General features: G+C 39.6%; 1 protein-coding gene across 2 annotated transcripts in view; it reads left to right on the top strand.

Annotated features, from left to right (window-relative positions):
• The window catches only part of hip1 (huntingtin interacting protein 1), a 333,480-nt gene that overhangs the window by 125,846 nt on the left and 187,973 nt on the right, over positions 1-19,661 (top strand). For both annotated transcript variants that reach the window (XM_048557274.2, XM_048557275.2), the window contains exon 4: positions 5,196-5,252. In XM_048557274.2, the coding sequence (XP_048413231.1) occupies positions 5,196-5,252 (57 nt within the window). The remainder of the gene's footprint in view (positions 1-5,195; positions 5,253-19,661) is intronic.

Raw genomic sequence — 19,661 nt, forward strand, 5'->3', positions numbered from 1 at the left:
TGAATAACTTAAACACTTGAGTGTTTAGCCGTTGTTCATAGGCTTGTTCAGACTTGTTTAAGCTAGAGTGCATAGCCTTATATTAGAAACCTCCCTGTGGTGTTGCAGCAAAGATGAGTTTGTATGCTTTTAGTTTTGACTGGAACCTAGTCACTGACCAGTACTATACACTATGTTTCAAGTTCACTGCTTCTCCCATGACTTACCAGCAATAGAAAGAGTAGTGGTAGGCAATATAATTGACTCTTCTGCATTAGCCAAATAAAATTGCTGAAGTAGAGCCTTAACATTTCTGATTGTTCGCTGCCAGTAGCCATTTGATTGGACAGATGTAGAGCTGGATGAACGCAGCAGGCCCAGAAGCATCAGAGGAGCAGGAAGGCTGATGTTTCGGAACTGTCTAGGTCTGAAACATCAGCCTTCCTGCTCCTCCGATGCTGCTTGACCTGCCATGTTCATCCAGCTCTACACCTTGCTTTCTCAGAATCTCCAGCATCTGCAGCTCGTACTATCTCTGATTGGACAGATGACTGCTTTAGCTATTCTTTCTCTTTCAAAGGTATTAAATAATAGTGTTTCTCCATTATAAGGCCCTCAAAATGCACTGGGAATGATAAGGAGGTATTCCAGTTGTCACATTTTAGGAGTTCGAAGGCCAGCAACAGTAATTATAAGGCTTGTTCAGAATGTGCTTGCACAAAAATTTATTCTTAATTAAAGAACAGCTTTACTGCCGTTTAGCACTTCTACTTGCAACACAATCTTTATAAAAGATCTAATGCTTAACTCCCTGCAGCCAGGTAATATGCTGGGAGAAGCAAAACAAAGATATTAAACATAAAAACCAATAAAGGAAACATACTGTGGAAAAGTCTTCTCTTGCCCCCTTGGGCAAACTGCTACTTCTACAAGCTGTTCCTCCCTAGGTAGCATGAAACACAATAATAAACAATAACTGAGATGTTGTGGTAGATATTGCTCTTAATGCTTTTTGCAGATCAATAAGCAGCTCACTAGAAAACATATTATGTTTAAGCAACAAATCTGATTGGAGATAGCAGGACATGTCATGGACATTGTTCTCATCAAGCTCGCCAATCTTTTAAAAAGATTGATTCTTGGGTTCAAGAAGTCAGACAGCTGAGAGGGTCAAGATCATCCTTGGAGAGCTATGCTGCTTTGATTTCTGATATTCAGTGTTTTGAAGGATCTGCTGTTCTCTACAATTTTTTCCCTTGTCCTATGCAAGAGTCCTCATCCTGAATCTAATGCATGTATTTGAATGTTATTTCCTGTGTGGCGACACTAACCAAATGTGATTTTAGAGCTTGATTTGATGCTTGACTGATTAAAAGATTGTTCAAAGAAATTCAGCAAAATTTAATTTGCAAATACAGAACTTCAGTTGTGTCACTCATTCACTCTCTCTGTGTTGTAAATAAGAGGTAATACTCTCTGTCTCTTGTGGTGATTCCAGCAAGACTTTAGTTTGCATGAATATTTTTGCAGTGGTGAAGCTGGATTGTTGTCATTCTCATTGATTTTTGGGCATAAGATCAAGTAAAATTGGACAATGGTAAGCAATCACTATCATTCTTCAAAAAAGGTAACACTAATCATCAGCCATAATGCTCGGCTGAAGTATCATTCTCCTGTTCCTCTTTGGTTCATGTTGTTACCCCAAATACTGACCTCTGTGAACATGACTATTGTAGATAGAGTGTACATTGAGGAGGCAATCTTAATGAGCTTTGTCTGGGCATCACATTTTATTTGTTTGAATCTCTCAAGCTTTTGTTAGACCTCGTGCTGTCATTTCTGAGGAGGACTAGAGAAGGTTATTTTTAATTTTCTAGACCTGATTTTCAAGGCAGGGAACTTGCTGGCACTCTTGCTTACAGATACAAGAGAGTAGGTGGGAATGTGTTTGCATAGCAACTTGGATTAATTCTCTGGCATCAGACAGACTGGTATCTGTGATATTCTTTTGACATCCTTCCATGGGCACTGCTGACAACATTACAAATTCTTGGGGAGAGACCTTTAGTCTAAAGCTGCATATCTGGGCAGTGATCCATCATGACCCTTGCCTCCAGGTAATCAACAGAAGCCTTTTTAAACATTTCTCCCACAATATTTCTAAGAAAGATGAGCTTTGCCATTTCTATACATTATCTCATAATGCAATACAATGCAGTGTTGATAGACATTTCAACAGTAAACCACTGAGCTGCTCTCTTCTTTTGAGTTTAAAGAAGGGAAGGCTGCCAAGGGATTTGATGAAGGTTTTCAGAATCATGAGACTAAGCGCCCAGAATAGATAGTGAGAGATTGTTTCTATTACTGCAAGAATTATATACAGAAGACACAGGTTTCAAGTCATTGGCAAAAGAAATACAGGCAATGTGAGGAAGGCATTATTACACAGTAAATTATGATGATCTGGAATGTACTGTTTGGAAGGGTGTTGAAGGCAAATTAAATTGTAGCTTTCAAAGGGAATAACACAGGCATTTGAAAGGGAAATCTGACCTCAGGACTACGTGGAAAGAGTGGAGTGTGGGTCAAGCTAAATTGCTGTTGCAGAGAGCCAGCACAGCTTTGACATGCAGTGTGATATAACCATTCCATGATCTTCTTTTCTCTCCATCTTTGGTCCGCCTCCCCCCCTCTCCCTATTTATTCCAGAACTCTCACCCTATCCCCCTCTCCGATGAAGGTTCTAGGCCCGAAACGTCAGCTTTTGTGCTCCTGAGATGCTGCTGGGCCTGCTGTGTTCATCCAGCCTCACATTTTATTATCTTGGATTCTCCAGCATCTGCAGTTCCCATTATCACCAATGTACTCACAAGCAAGTTTCGCTTATTCAAAGCGTAATACTTCTATTAGGCTATAAACTATAAACTTTTCACTATACTCATTAAGTATATCTGACAATAAAGCTAATTCAATTCAATTCAAGATTAAGTACATTCGAAACAAATCAGATTGAATCAGAAAAATGATGTCGCTCAGCATTTTTGGAGATTTTTCTTTTCTGCTTGCGTTATTTACATAGAGACGTCTGTACAATTAGTGAAGTTATTATTGATTAACATGGATGTGGATGACTCTGTCTTTTTAGTATTGTGTTTCTGGTCAGACTTCTCATCTCTCCTTCCTGCACAGCTTCCTGAGGTCACTGAGCCGTGCTGTAATTCTTTGTTCGCTCGTGTCAAGCTGCATGCAATTCAAGGCTCTGAGACCAGATGAGATCTGCCTAGCATTAAAACTACGTTACAGCAGAGAATGTAACCTCTGTTGTACTGATTCTGCTGTTCTTTGAAATACTGATGCAGGCAGTTTTCCTAATAAAAAAAAGCAATTTTAATGAATAAATTGTGTAATTGGACCTGTAGCAGTTGGGACAGGATATGAATGTGTGGTAACTACAGGAAGTTGTGCAAGGCCTATTTAAATCATACTAGCCATATCTATAACTGTTAGTTTTTTAACTTAAATTTAATTTCTATTGTACCCACTTGAACTGAAAATGTCCAATGATACAATGATTCATTTGTCTTTCCGAACATTTGGTTGTGGCTTGAGGGCACGTTTTAAACATTTTAACACCAGAATTGTGGTTCAAGATCTGTCAGTTATAGTTCGGAGAGTTACAGTGTATGAACTAATGGCTGCAGCTAATGGCAAACATGCAATTCTCTCATTATCAGCTGTTTACAACTTTAACTTCAATGATTTGCCTTCTATTGGTGGCAAGAGAGAATAATTTGCCTATTAATTCTGTGTTCGGGGATTCACCATGACTTGGTGAAGAACCGCTGTTACTTGGAAAAAATAAGAATGGATTAGACCAGAGATGCATATACAGTAGGTATTTGGTACACAGGACATTGTACTACAATCTTAATATTAAGCAAGCTGTTGGCATAACAGTAGAGATTGTTGTCTCGTGTCTTCATACGTTAAATTATAATGCTTGGTGATAAGATTGCAGTGGGCTAATGGTAATCTGCTGTAATATGATGCTGCAGAGTCATGGCCAAAGTGGTTTTCTGTTGTGTGATGTGAAATGTACATGGTTAGTGGTGACATATCACAAAAGGAACTGGGGTATTGTTAGACTGATTGCAGTGTTCAGAGCAAACACAAGTTGCTGGAAATGCTCAGCAGGTCTGTGAGCATCTGTGAAGAAAAAAATCAGAGTTAACGTTTTAGGTCTGGTGACCCTTCCTCAGTGTTAAGAGCCCCCAGCTGGCTAAAACTGGAGCATGGGCAAGCTTGCTGCCATTTGCCCAGCAAAGACTGCTCCATCCATTAAGACACTAGCTCTCAAACTTGTCTGAAGCCAAATACAAAGTCAGCTACCCATCAATGTGCTAAGCATGCTATCTGTCATTAGTGGCATCCAGATTACTGCTGATTATCCTTCGTACGGTATCAGAACACCGCATTTATTGAAGGATCAGTTTGGTAGTAATCTTCTTTCATCAAGCATGCTTTGTTGGTGCCAACCGGAGGCTCCATTTAATCTTCCTGTACACTGCATTATTGGGATTTACAGTACTGGCATAATAATGCCTCTGAATAAATATTTTATTGGTCGGTATGATTTTGCAATAGCCTGAAGCTAAATTGACGTCTGCTTTCGGGGCTGGGAAGGATTAAGCCAAGCGCCCGGCATGATCACTGTCAGGGGAGGAATGCAGGACTGTGAATGTGGGTGTTAAACTCATGACTGGGTTAGATTAAACTTTAATTCCCTTTTGCCGAATTAGCCCCTTTGGAGAAAAGAGAACTTTTAAAACTCCCAAAAGCAAAACTTACCTTGAGCAAAGGCTGTTAACACCCACAGAATGACACCCCAGAAAAAAATATTCTGCAAGGGAGAAGAGAATAATGGATGTAATTTTTGGATGATAAATCCATGACTGTGGCATAAATTATGTTCTGGCAATGTTCTCCTTTTCAAATTGGAATGAGGAATTATGCATCTTGTAGTTCTACCCACATTCTCCACTCTATGCCCATGTCTGTAAACTGTACAATATATCAAACATGTTGTCATGCTTTTGTCACGTATTACTTATGAATGTGTATGTATACGTTTTCTGGTTAACAAGTTTTATTCAGATTTAATGTTCTGAAGTGTTTTGATGAACATTTCCTTATGTGGATTATTCATTACACTACAGGTTCTTTTGGACTCGATGCGATATAAGAATGAGCTGAATGACATGAGCAGAATGTGGGTAAGTGCCCCGGAATTTCTGTTCTTGAGTACCGTGTTGTGTACGTGTCTTTGTGAGGTCATATTTATCATGCCACTCAAAAATGTTTGCAGAAACCTGTTTTGGAACACAGTTCAAATCTTTAAGCACTTAGAAATGGCACTGATGTCGAGAGATGATTTGACACTTGGGAGGAATAGGGAGCAATTCGGAAGGTGACTGAGGGATGTTCAAGCAAATAAATTTTCAAACACTTGAAGTTTGATGAAAAGACTAAGGAGTTTTGAAGGAAATGACCAGAGAACAGAGTCCTGTTTGAAGATTGTTCACTAGTAATGGAAAGGAAGAAGACAAGAACATGAAATAAACCAGATTGAAGAGAGGTGACAGTGGGAGCTCAGACACTGGGCTACAGAGGTTTGTAGAGAATGTGGGTTTAGAAATTGAAGTATCTGGGCATTTTGAGCAATTTGTGATGAGTGAGGGAGGGAAAATAAATTAGTGGGACTTGGTACACATCGAAGTGAGCTGATTTGAATTCTGAATGAGTGGAATTTGTGTGGAATAGAGCTCAGGAACCTGATGAGCGTTTTCAGATTTCAATGGCAAAGAGGGCGTGTTAAGATAGTTGATATAGTTAAATGAGTTGAGCTAGAATGTCTGAGAGACCAGACGTGTCGCTTTCAGCTTGTCTGCAGCGCTGTGCCATAATTTAAAATTGTTAGCTTGAATGCTATGAGGAAAATTTGAAATCAACTTTTGGTGCCAGGTTTTTGTGGGCAATCAAAAAGGGGATTTTTGATTTTTAAACTGTTAAATAAACACAGTGGCTCAGTGGTTAGCACTGCTGCCTCACAGCACGAGGAACCTGGGTTCAATTCTAATGTCTGACGTCTGTCTGTGTGGAGTTTGCACATTCCCCCTGTGTGTGCATGGGTTTCCTCCGGGTGCTCCAGTTTCCCCTCTCAGTCCAAAGATGCACAGGCTAGGTGAATTGACTATGCTAAATTCCCCATAGTGTTCAGGGATATGTAGATTAGGTGGTTTGTAGGGGGATGGGTCTGATTGGGATGCTCTGAGTGTCAATGTGGACTTGTTGGGCTGAAGGGCCTGTTTTAACACTATTCTATTCTATGATCTATGAAAACATTACAATGATGTTTAATTCTTCATACTGTAACTGTGTAGCACATTTTGCCTTTGTCACACAGATCAAAAGTAAAACATCTTCACAAATGCTTAGTTGTTAAATGCCTCTGGTGCACTCACATTAATTTATTTACATAAACATTTGACAGAAACATATGAAATTTGCCATGAGGTGATACTAGAACAGGTGACCAGAAGAGAAAAAGCTTTGGGGAGTAAACTCTGCAACTTCAGGCTGAGATGCCTGAAGTAGAGGAGCAATTCACTGAAACCCTGATGCCCATTTTATTGGTATTGAATGAAATTGGATTAAAATAAAAATACTTCTGGAGTTACTCCAGTTCAGTGGTTGCTTGATTTCTAACAATCCACTTTAAGAGTAAATGCAAATATTTAAAATATACACTGTAAATAGAGGTTTATTTCAAATTAATGGCTTGGTTGATAAAATGTGTTGCAAAACTGGCAATGAAACTAGAAAACTTTCTGGATCTCTGTTAACATGTGCTGTTATCATCCAGGTTGGGGAGTAGAGCCACAGTGGTAGGTCTTGAGTGCTTGAATCTAGTCAAGGAAACAAAAAGGCTGGGCCAAAAATGTACCTGTCAATGGTAGAGTCCCTCACAACATTTAATAGTTTTGGACAAATAATGATCAGAAGTACACATTGGGGAAAACATCTGGGCCAGCTAAATGAAGGCTGCCAGTGTCCATGGAACTGTATGCCATCATTGGTTTTCATTACTCTTTAATTGTTGATTCCTGTCAAATGTGATTTGGTGAAAATTGAATGTATATTCTATTGTGGATTTGTGCAAATTGAAATTAATATTACAGTCGCCACCTCATATCCCTGTCTTGGATGTTGGATGTCAACTTAGACCCAGATCATGGTTGCAAAATACAAATTGTTGAATCCGGGTGAATTGATAATTTAGTCATGATGGTATTGTCTTATCATTGCCGGGTCCGTTGACCTGAAATGTTATCTTTATTTTTCTCTACAAACTTTGACCTATTGAATATCATCACCTTTTTCCAATTTGATTTCAGGTTATTGGCCTATGCAGTATTTCGCTTCTTTTTGAGATGTACTATATGTTGATATCCTAGCATTAGTGTCCAATTGTTTAGAATGCATATCAATGTTTGGGAGAGAGAGTTAAACAGTTGCTTGTCATTTTGAAGATGTCTTGTTAAAGTTTGCCTCAATGTCACTAATGACTGATTATCTAGCTGTGATATCAGTGGTGTTTGTGAATCTTAACATAATTGGTGCCTGGTGAGAACCCTTTAATATTCAAGGAAATTGCATTAAAAAAGTTTAGTTTCAGTTACAGAAGTGGATTCACCACAAAATCCTGGCCAGAAGACTTGGTCATTACCAGTAAGAGGAAAAGAGAATCTTTGGGTCTGCCAGTTGTTCTGAAACTTTGTGAAGCAGAAGTGTTGTTATTTTAAGATTTGAAAGGGATAGTTCCGACATATTCGATTATCACATTGTTCTGTTCTTGACCAATCCTAATTAGGCCTAATTAGGAACAGTCAGTACGGTTTTGTGCAGGGCAGGTCATGTCTTACTGACTTCATTGATTGATTTTTTTTTAAGGAGGTGACAGGTGATCAATGTGGATAGAATGTTAGATATAGTCTACATGGATTTTAATAAGGTTATCCTCATGGTAAGCTCATCCAGAAAATTTTAATGCAAGGGATCCATGGTGACTTGGCCGTGTGGATTCAGAATTTGCTTGTTCATAGAAGGCAAAGGGTAGTCGTGGAAGGGTGTTTTTCTGGCTGAAGGGGTATGACTAGTGGTGTTCTGCAGGGGTCTGTACTGGAACCTCTGCTTGTGATATACGTAAATGACTTGCATGAAAATGCAGATAAGTGGGTTAGTAAGTTTGTAGACAATACAAAGGTAGGTGGAGTTGTGAATAGTGCAGAAAGTTGTCTAAGGATACAATGGGATATAGATCAGTGGCAGATATAGGCTGAGAAATAGCTGATGAAGTTTAATCCAGTGTGAAATGCTGCACTTTGTGGGATAAAATGTTAAGGAAAAGTATGCAGTTAATGGCAGGACTCGGAACAGCATTGATGTACAAAGGGATCATGGGGTTCAAGTCCAAACCTCCCTGAAAGTGGCCACACAAGTAGATAGGGTGATAAAGAAGGCTCACAGCATGCTTCTGTTCTGGGTCAGGGAATTGAGTACAAGAGATAATAGGAACTGCAGATGCTGGAGAATCCAAGATAACAAAGTGTGGGGCTGGATGAACACAGCAGGCCAAGCAGCATCTTAGGAGCACAAAAGCTGACGTTTCGGGCTTAGACCCTTCAAATCAGGATGTCATGTTGAAGCTTAATAAGACTTTGGTTAGGCCACACTCTAGCATATTGCGTTCATTTCTGGTCACCACATTACAGGAAGGATGGGGAGGCTTTGGAGAGGGTGCAGAAGAGGTTTACCAGGATGCTGCCTAGATTAGAGAGTATGGACTGTAAGGAGAGGCTGGAAAAGCACTGGTTGTTTTTTTCTGGAGTGATGGAGACTGAGAGGAAACTTGATAGAAATCTATAAAATTATGAAATGTTTAGATAGGGGTGATGGTCAGAATCTTCCAAGAGTTGAAATGTCTAATATGAGGCGTGTGCATTTAAGGTTAGAGCTGGAAAGTTCATAGGAGCCATGTGGGGTGAGTTTTTTTTTTAAACAGTGTGTGGCAGGAATCTGGAACATGCTGTCAGGATTGGTGGTGAAGGCAGGGCTGTTTAATGAACTTTTAGATAAGTACATGAATTTGCAAGAAATGGGCCCGTTCCTGCACTGTATAGTTCTATGTTCTATTCTTGTTCATGTTCATTTCAAGGTATTGGATCTATTTGAGCTGATTGACGCTCTGATCTGAGAGGTGATATCCTGTTTCACAAGATGACGGAAAATATAGGATGAATGTACAGAATTTTCAATATGGAATACATTGCAGCTGTTCGTTTCAGGTCATACAACCTGTGGAAGAAGGATTGTATAGAAACATGATCTCGTTCATTCATGATCTGATTTCCATGTTTTCACAGAGATAAGCAAAGGAAGAAGGCATTGTTAAACACTGTGTCATAAATGAAGGCCATGTCCACCTTGACTCCATTGCCTTTCCAGAAAGCAGCTTACCAGTGGCCCATTGCAGACATCTTGTGTGTGAGAGTGAAAGTGAGAGAGAGGGAGTGAAGGGGGGGAGGGGAAGGGTTGGGGGCCAGAGGGAGAGAGAGAGGTATGGGGGTTTGGAGGGGGAGAGGGAGAGGGAGAGGGAGGGGGCCGTTAAGCTATCCTTTGGTGTTCCATTGTTATTCTGATAGCATGAATTATCTTATTGCAACCCATCTTTATATTTCCTGACAACAAAAGCACAACTTCTGAATGGTGAAGTAGTCTATCGAATAGTCTCTCAATTTGCAATTTAAGTTGGCTGAGATTCAGTTTTATTTTGTTTTAAATCAACCTATTTAAAGTTAAGCAGATGGGACTTGAACCTAGGTTTCTTGGGTCCAGAGGTAGGGACACTATTTCTGCATCAGAAGGGCTCAATTTTAGTATTTTTAGCTGTGGTATGGTAAGGTTGACCTCATTGACATTGGCAATTTCACAGTCATCTGTACCCATATAGTATACAGGGATCATGCAATGTTGGCCAAACCTTTGATACCCTACATAAAATATTTTCTGAAACAAAAAGTTACCACTGACCACTTGAATCATTTAGAGTGGAGGGGTTGCTGAATTGCATCCCCACTCTGTGCTGAATTAGCTACCTTGTCAATGGTGCTTTCAGTAAACAAGATATGTGGATTCTTCATGGAAATGACATGAAATTCTAGCAAAAATAACGTACCAAATGTAAAATGTACCATATTTTAAGCACTTTTAAAAAGACTTGCAGCCTCTTTATATTGAATTTTTCTGTACAAGTTAGTATTAATATGTTAAGCCTTCAGTTGTTCAATTGTTCTTTTGTACAAACCTGTGATTGTCACAGACTAAACAGGGACATAAATGTTAAATTTGTTACGTGGCTAAATGTTAAAAGGAATGGTCAAACTACCCATAGTCAGGAGGTACATGCAAATAATTAACAACACTGAACCCATTTTAGTTTATTCAGCCACAAACATTGTACACCGTCCGTTGTGGTATTCAGTGGTTTCGTTTCTTGAAATAACTTGGATATGCTTTTTGTTCTGCTGATTGTGCAAATGCCTGTCACAAAGAAGTTCTTTCCTTCACAAGGTCAGATGTAGGGATATTCACTGATTTCAGTGTTTACCACCATTCATATCTCCTCAGATATTGAAGCAGTTCATGTACAAATGCAATAAAAGCTGCACAAATTCAGGCTTGGGCTGAAAAATGGCAAGTAGCATTCACGTCACATTCATACTAGGCAATAATTGTCTCCAACAAGAGACAATCTAACTATCACCCCTTGACATTCAGTAGCACTACATTCATTGAATTCTCCAATTATTGATATCTAAATGGTTACTATTGACAATGAATAGAGCTGGACTAGCTTATATAAGTAATGTGGCTACAACAGCAGGTCACACGTTAGGAATCAAGCAGTGAGTTGCTCACCACCTGATTCCCCAGAACCTGTCCGCCATCTACAAGACACAGTTCAGGAGTGTGTGCAGTACCCTGCGCTTGCCTGGATGACCACGGGCCCCACAACACTCAAAAGAAACTTTGACACTGCTCGGAAAAAAAAAAATGTACACGTGATCGGTACCACACCCACAAACATTCAGCACCTCCTCCTCCGCCAACAAAAACTAACAGTAGTATGTAACATCCACTAGATGCACCTCAGAAATTCACCAAGGTTGCATCTGCAACCGTCCATCTGTAAGGAGAAGGGCAGCAAATATATGGGAACTTTACCAACTGTAAGTTCCCCTCCAAGCCACTCACTAGCCTGATGCGGAAATTTATTGCTGTTCCTGCAGTGTAATTGAGTCAAAATCTTGGAATTTCTTCCCTAACTTATGTGTCTGCCAACACCAAATGGACTGTGGAGGTTCAAAAAGGCAGCTCACTGTCTGTTCTGAAAGACAGCTAGGGATGGGCAACACATGCTGGCCCAGCCAGTGAAGACCGCATCCTACAACTGAATAAAAATGAAGCTGATTTCATCACTGAACTCCCTTTGAGTTTGAAATAGTGCTTTAGATTTGCCTTTTTGGTGCAGTCTGAAGGTCACGCCTTTCTGATTACCTTCGAAGAGTTACCTCCTCTCTTGCCTGAGATACTTAAACATTTTGAAATATGTCTGCCCCCTAATGGTTGAGATCTGTCCAGTGTCTCTCTTTTTCTGCCATCTTCAGGAGTTCTAATGTTATATGCCCATTGAATGAAGAGGAATAGCTGTCTTTTTGCGCTCAAGCTGGGAAAGATTCAGTGGTTTGTAGGAGGTGAAGATAAAAACAGAGGAAATAGAAGCAAGAGTATGCTAATGATGCATTTGACACCATTGTTGACCTTGGGAAAAACTCATCCAGTTCGGTAATGTCATTTAGGGAAGGTAGCTGCTGCCCTTACCTGGTTTGGGCTACATGTCACTCCAGACCCGTAGTAAGGTGGCTGATTCTAAAGTGGCCTTGGGAAATCAGGGATGGTTAATTAATGCTGGCTGTGCCAGTGATACCCACATTCTCTGAATAAAAATAATCTTTCATACCTGCTCCTTATAACCCTCGACTCCCTTGTAGAGTAACAATCTGTTTAACTCGGCATTAAATGTATTTAATAACCCAGCTGCCACTACTCTTTTGGATATTGAATTTCAAAGATTATTGAGCTTCCGAGAGATTATTGCTCCAATCTTTCACTGGAAGACCCCTGATTTTGAAATTCTCTAGGTTCCCAATGAGGAAAAATATCCTCCCTATATCTATTTTGTCAACTCCCCCAAAAATGTTGTATGTTTCAATAAATGCACCTCTCATCCTCTAAACTTCATTGCGGATAGGTTCAGCCATTCCTCAAAAGGCAATGCCTTCATGCCAGGAATCAATCTAATTTGCATTCTTTGTACTTTCACCAATACAGAAATATCTGTAATAAAAACAAAAAGAATTGTGGATGCTGTAAGTCAGGAACAAGAACAAAGTTTCTGGAAAAGCTGAGCAGGTCTGGTAGCATCTGTGGAGGAGAAAACAGTTAATGTTTCAGATCCGGTGACCTAAGCCCAGAACTTCCTACAGAAATATCTGTACCTAAATAAGGAAACTCCAAATTATGCTCAGCACTCTTGATATTGTGAACTAATGCCCTATACTCTTGTAACAATGCTTCTGTACTCTTGTAACAATGCTTCTGTACTTTTGTGACCTAAGAGAGAAACATTCCGTATTCCTCCTTCTGAATTGCTTAGCCTGCTTTGGAATTCTTATGATTGTGGAGGAAGTTATAGGCTCAAGCTGGACATCATTTTGAGGGTGAAACCAGAGAAACTGGTGCTGCTCTCCTTTCAGGAAGAGTAGGTAGAGGGAAGATTTAATAGGCTAGTTCAAAATTGTGCTAGTTCATTTTTGAAACCTTCAAAAGGTTTTTAACAGAATAAATAAGGATAAACTGTTCTCACTGGTGACAGCCTTGATGGCCAGAGGATGCAAACTTGAGATAAATGGCAAAAAAGCCCAAGGAGAATGAAAGTTCTTTTAACTACTTTGGCTACTCTGATCCGAATGTGCTCCCTGAAATAATAGTGAAAGCATCTTCAAAAGTAGCTTTCAAGAGAGTGAATTTTGAAAAAGAGATATTTGTTGAACTGTTATGAAAAAGCAGAAAGAAGGGAACTAATCTGGCAACTCATTCAGACCATTGTTGCAGACATGAAGGTGTCCTATCATTCTGTGCCCCTGTGATGGCTTAGTAATTAAATAAGCTATCTAGTCAGGTTCAATGTCTCTCAGACTATAAGGTAATCTCAGTATCAATTATATGATATGCTGACTTACCTAACTTCTGGTGAGACGGTAGGGATAGGACACTTGGAATTCTGATTAATTAAGCAAGAATTTCTATTTCGTATCATTGTGAAATAATTCTTTCTGTTAATGTATTGTGTGGACAGGGATTGACTCAAGGTTTGAGTTTGACAGTCATATACTTTACAACTGAAAATCTGCTGACTCTTTATTGCCTCAGTTATATACAATAGCTAATTAAACAGTGTAAGAAAGCTGCCATTGCCATTGAATTAAACACTGGTAACCACCTGTACACTCAAAACTCATGAAAGTATTTAGCTGATTAATATCTGCATCAGACATGGTGTAGACTGTAGATCATCAGTGGTGTGAGACCTGGACTGTGCCATCTGATATTAACTGGAGATTTTTCAACTGAAGTGTGGCAGGTTTCACTTGTGGCTGAAATGCAGAAAATTTGCTGAAACATTATATTATCTGACCAATCTGAGATGCAAGTATCGCACAGTGTAGTTTTATTCATTAACCATGTGAGCAAAAAGTCAACTTATTGGGAAGTGTAATAAATTTTTTATTTGCCCCAAACCCATTTTTCCAACTATTTACACTTTTTTTTTAACCAGATATCCATGGTGGATTCGTAATATTTGTTTGCTTTCTTTGCTTATTTTCTTCCTTCTGTCTTTTCAGTTTTTTCTTAATTATAGGAGCTTCTTTTATTTTTACAGATTTTGTGGAATACTGACTTAAATTTTTACTATCACAATGCTCTCATGCTGAAACTCCTAAGTGACCAGTATCTGAACATGATCTGGTTGCCTCTAAGTGCTATAATTGAACTCAACATCCAAGTGTTGGCTGAATAATCCCTGTGGAACCTGGAACAGGAATGGGCTACAATCTTTTGAGCCTGTTCTATTTTGATTATGGCTGATCTGCATCTCAACTTAATTTGTCCAGAACTGCTTGTCTGCTTCACCAGCAAAAATTACTTAGTCTCAGTTTTAAAATTTTCAGTTGAGCTTGTTTTAATAACTTGAGAGTTCTGCCTCATGTTAAAGCCACAGTTATTGTTTAACTATTCCTCATTGTTGCCTCAGTGTATTCTAGGTGTAGTTGACCTCTTAAGAGGTGAAAGCATTTTCGTTTCTTTACATTTCCAAGCATCCTATTTGCAGTACATCCAACATTTTCTAGAACTTGCTCCTTTCTTTGTAAAACAATCTGATGTCTGACTGCAGCTCCTTACCCATTTCATTTTTGAAATCTCTCCATTTTACACTATCCGTGTAATATCAATCCTCAACCTTTTGTTCATTTATGCATTTCGTTGAGCATACGTTATCCCATAATGATATATTGTCAATGTAGCTCTCAATGGACATTGCTTCTCAATTCTCTGTTTTGAATTTCTTCAACTATTTTAGTCCACAGTCTTTTCTACACTGCAGCATGAGTGAGAGTCGCTGCCACTTAAGTATTTTTTACTACTCTTCGACTTTTTTTTAAGCTCCCCAAGCTAAAGGGTAATATTTACCTCCCTTTCCCACAGGAAAGCCCTCTTTCATTCAAGAATGATCAGAGATTTGAATAAGAATCATCACTAAAAGCAAGACTGTTTGTGTTCCTGGAATCTCCCAATAATGGAAACATCATTTTTGATTTTTTTCAATTTTTTTAGCCTTATAATACCTTCCACCTTGAGACTGCATGGTCGCACTCGATCCCAGTACTTCCCAGTACTTGTTTAAGTAGCCAGCCAATTCAGCTGTCCAATTGCACTTTGCTATACCATTATTTCAGATTTTGAAGCTGCTGCATCTTTTCTGTGAGAACCTACTTTGATGAAAAGTGATTGGGCTGACATTTTCTAAATAAGGTTACTGATGTAAAGCAACACTTGGTCCGTCGTCCCTGATTTCAAATCCTGTGTACTTAAAATCCCTAAAATCCTGACTTCCAAATTTTAATTCTGCTTTAAACTGACTTATGATGGTGTTTTCAAATTCACTGCTCCTATCTAGCCATCAAAAAATCATCTACCTGCATGATACACAGATCTAAGGGATAAGTACCAAATTATAGAGGCATTGTTCAGTCATATACACGTTTATTTGACTTCAAGTGTCCTACTGCATCTGTGTCTCTTTTGGAGGATGAAGAAAGACTTCCACTGATCTCCCTGCAGAAATGCAGCTTTAATATCAATTGATCTCTACTGCCAAGCGTTTGTTCCCGACAAAGCCAAAAAAATTCAAAATTGGTTTTCCTTCCATTGGTCAATCACTCCTTATACTGTAGTTTTTCTTCAAAACATCATGCCACTAGTCTTGCTTTTGTCTTGTAAGTCTCATCAGGCAACATCTTTTTTGGTGTATATTCATCTAGGTGATAGAGCCCGTTATCACCTTATGTAGCATCTCTCTCTCTCTCCACCCCAGTTCTTTCCAGCAGTGTCGTTATTGATAGTCATCTTTTATTAACGTGCCTTCTAGTTGTTTGTGGACACTTACATTTCTCCTCCTCCTGGGCTTATGCTTCTGGTGGTACCCCTGGTTTATATGTATTTCTTGCCTTTTTAAATTGTGCCCTGTATCCTGCCTTCTGTCTCTTTCTGGACTGCTACTGTGCTTCCAGATGCACTGTTTGAATTTATGCTGTTTCCTTGCCTGCCTTCCTTTTACTCCATATAAACTTAAGAACTAGAAGGAATAGGCAATTCACTCCCTTGAACGTGTTCTGCTATTTACTCTGATCATGGCTGATCTCATTTAGGCCTCAACTCCACTTTCCTGTCCGATCTCCATGACCCTTCAACCCATTACAAATTAAAAATTTGTCTGTCTCTTCCTTGGATTTACTAAATGGCCCTGCATCTTCCACACTGAGTCGTGAATTCCACAGATACACAATCCTTCAGGAGAAGTAATTTCTGCTTATCTCTGTTTTAAATCTGCTAAACCTCATCCTAAAACTATGACCACTTATTCTAGGTTACCCAACATGTGGAGACATCCTTTCTACGTCGACTTTCAGTTCCTTTTAGCATTTTATATACCTCGATTAGATCTTCCCTCATTCTAAAATCTGGAGAGTATCCAAATCCATTTGTAAATTTCTTATTTCTTCATTGCAACTTATTTTCCCACTTGTTTTAGTGTCATCTGCAAATTTGACTATAGTGCTTTCTATCCTCGCAATATCACAGATTGTAAATAGTTTGAGCTTGAAGACTTAACTTAGCTAATGCACCTAACCTACACATTCCTGACCACTATAGGTTATTTAGCATGGCCAATCCACCAAACTTGCACATCTTTAGAATGTGGGAGGAAACTGGGGTCCCCAGCAGAAACCCATGCAGATGGGGGTAGAACATGCAAACTCCACACAGACAGTTGCTTGAGGGTGGAATCAAACCCAGGTCCCTGTCACTGTGAGGCAGCAGTGCTGACCACTGAGCCAACGAGATGCCCCGGTCTTCTGTCGCTCCTTCAAAATTTGCAAAGTAGTAATTTATAATAGGCATTCATGTGCACCTGAACAATACAATCGCTATACAATTTATTCACCAATAACCTGCAAGGGGCTTTTCCATTTTTGAAACCCTCTCTTTTATAATTAACCATATATTCCTGATTGTAATCGATCTATGATGGCCTGAAATCTTTGAGACTTTGGCTTTAATGAAGGCCTTACTGCCTAAGTGCAATACAAATGCTCTGAAAAAGTAGAACTAATTGCAGCCATTTCCCAAGCTAGGGGTTGGTTAAATATTACTGATGGAATCATATGGCATCATATGAGCTATTTTCTCCCATCATCTGCAACAAATTCTTAGCATGTACAATGCACACTACTACAAATGATAACTTGCAGTTTGGCCAGTTTGGTAAATGTTATGGACCACTTTACTACATGGCTCATTTCACATGCCTCATTGCTGAAAGGGCTTACTACTTTGGCCGTACCTTGCTGCTTCTTTGGTTAAAAAAGCAACCCAGGCCTATGTTGTAACTTCATTCTTCCAATGGCCATGAGGCTCATTTTAAGTTAACAGCATGGACAGTCATGTCCTGCAACTTTATGTTTTGATTCAGCCATTCTCTACTACATTGCAGATTTTATATTTCAAATGATAACTATATTTAAACAGTATTCAAGTCCACACTTCCAAGCAAGAGCGTTATTACAGTTAGCCACATTTGCTAAAACTCTGATCCCACTGATTGGTACCACTCTATATTTATACAACTAGCTCAAACCTAATTCACCCTTGATTAATATATCCATCACCAATTCCCTCATTCTATTAGGTCTTGGACATTTTTTCGACCATGTCAGATGATGATCAGGGTGTTGATAGTATAGCTATGATATTAAGTGAGAGACAGGAATTTGATTTGACAACTTGAGATATTTGGATTGGAGGTGTGAAGATTGCCGTAAATGTTTTTAGATGTATGTTAATATTCAAAAAGGTTTTCCAGAATTTGAAGACTTGATTTTTCCTGGTATGCTTGTCGTAACAGTCTTAAATTATAGCTTCTATTCTTTGCAATCTGTGATTTTTAGGTGTATTAATGATGCAGTTGAAATAATGTTAGGTTCTGAGATTTGAAATTTTTTGTGGACTCAGAAATGATGCTCAATCAAAAACTTCAGACCCAAATAATCAGTTAACTGCTTTTTCTATCTTCTGTCTTCACTGAAAGCTTCTGATTATTTCCCCTGACAATATAATTTCTCAATGTGCTGGTAACACACTTTTCATCTTCTAAAGTTAATATCGCAGATTCTGAAAATTTGAGATGAAATGAAGGAACTATGTAGTAGCCTGTGTTCATCTGAAACATGGTTGTTGTTCAAAAACATTTAATGTCAAACTGCATTTATATAACTTCTTTAAGGCAGTAAAATGTCCCAAGTTGTATCAAACAAGATTTGATTTGACATAAATATACATTTGGACAATTGTCCAAAAAGTTGGCCGGAGGCAGAGCTTTAATGAGTGACTTGAAGGAGGATAGACAGTTAAGGAAGGGAATTCTTAGGCTTAGAGCCTGGGCAAGCGAAGACCTGGCTGAAATTGAGATTGACAAAAGACCAAATTGGTTGAGTATTGACTGTTAGCTACAACTCTTTCTATCAAGTTCTCTCTCTAGACTGAGCGGCTGATTTTGTCCTCACCTGAAAGCAATGGTATCATTGTCCATCCGAATAGGAGCCTGCTACAGTCACTTTACCACTGCACCATAACAGCCCCTTAATGTTTGAACCTTGGAAGTAGGAGGTCCAGGTTCATTCCCGCCTGCTGTCTAAGTATATAATGACACATCTGAACAGGTTGACCAGAAAAGATCTGAATATGAGGCTGACAGAACTACCTTGCCTAGAATTTCCAAAAGGCTAATGTTCCAGTGGTTCCAATAAAGTTCTATTGCTCTTGAGTGTAATACTCTACTATACTATTTGTTTGTTCAAAGCGACTGCAATTAAATAGACCATCTTTTCACTTTTGTCTGAGATTTCATGTCTTTCTGTCTTCAGAGTGCTGACTTTTGGTATTTGCATTCATGAGTACCAGCACAAATGCAGGACCCCACAGAAGTGACCATTCTTTATCTATGAACTGAGATGCAAAAGCTTAGGTTTCTGACTTTTTTTTTCAAAACAAAACTTATACATGGAATGTGTGAAGCTGGATGAACACAGCAAGCCAAGCAGCATCTCAGGAGCACAAAAGCTGACGCTTCGGGCCTAGACCCTTCATCAGAGAGGGGGATGGGGAGAGGGTTCTGGAATAAATAGGGAGAGAGGGGGAGGCGGCCCGAAGATGGAGAGAAAAGAAGATAGGTGGAGAGGAGAGTATAGGTGGGGAGGTGGAGAGGGGATAGGTCAGTCCAGGGAAGACGGACAGGTCAAGGAGGTGGGATGAGGTTAGTAGGTAGGAGATGGAGGTGCGGCTTGGGGTGGGAGGAAGGGATGGGTGAGAGGAAGAACAGGTTAGGGAGGCAGAGACAGGCTGGACTGGTTTTGGGATGCAGTGGGTGGAGGGGAAGAGCTGGGCTGGTTGTGTGGTGCAGTGAAGGGAGGGGACGAACTGGGCTGGTTTTGGGATGTGGTGGGGGAAGGGGAGATTTTGAAGCTGGTGAAGTCCACATTGATACCATTGGGCTGCAGGGTTCCCAAGCAGAATGAGTTGCTGTTCCTGCAACCTTCGGGTGGCATCATTGTGGCACTGCAGGAGGCCCATGATGGACATGTCATCTAAAGAATGGGAGGGGG

Source organism: Stegostoma tigrinum, chromosome 27 (genome assembly GCF_030684315.1).
Source record: "Stegostoma tigrinum isolate sSteTig4 chromosome 27, sSteTig4.hap1, whole genome shotgun sequence".
NCBI classification, from domain to species: Eukaryota; Metazoa; Chordata; class Chondrichthyes; order Orectolobiformes; family Stegostomatidae; genus Stegostoma; species Stegostoma tigrinum.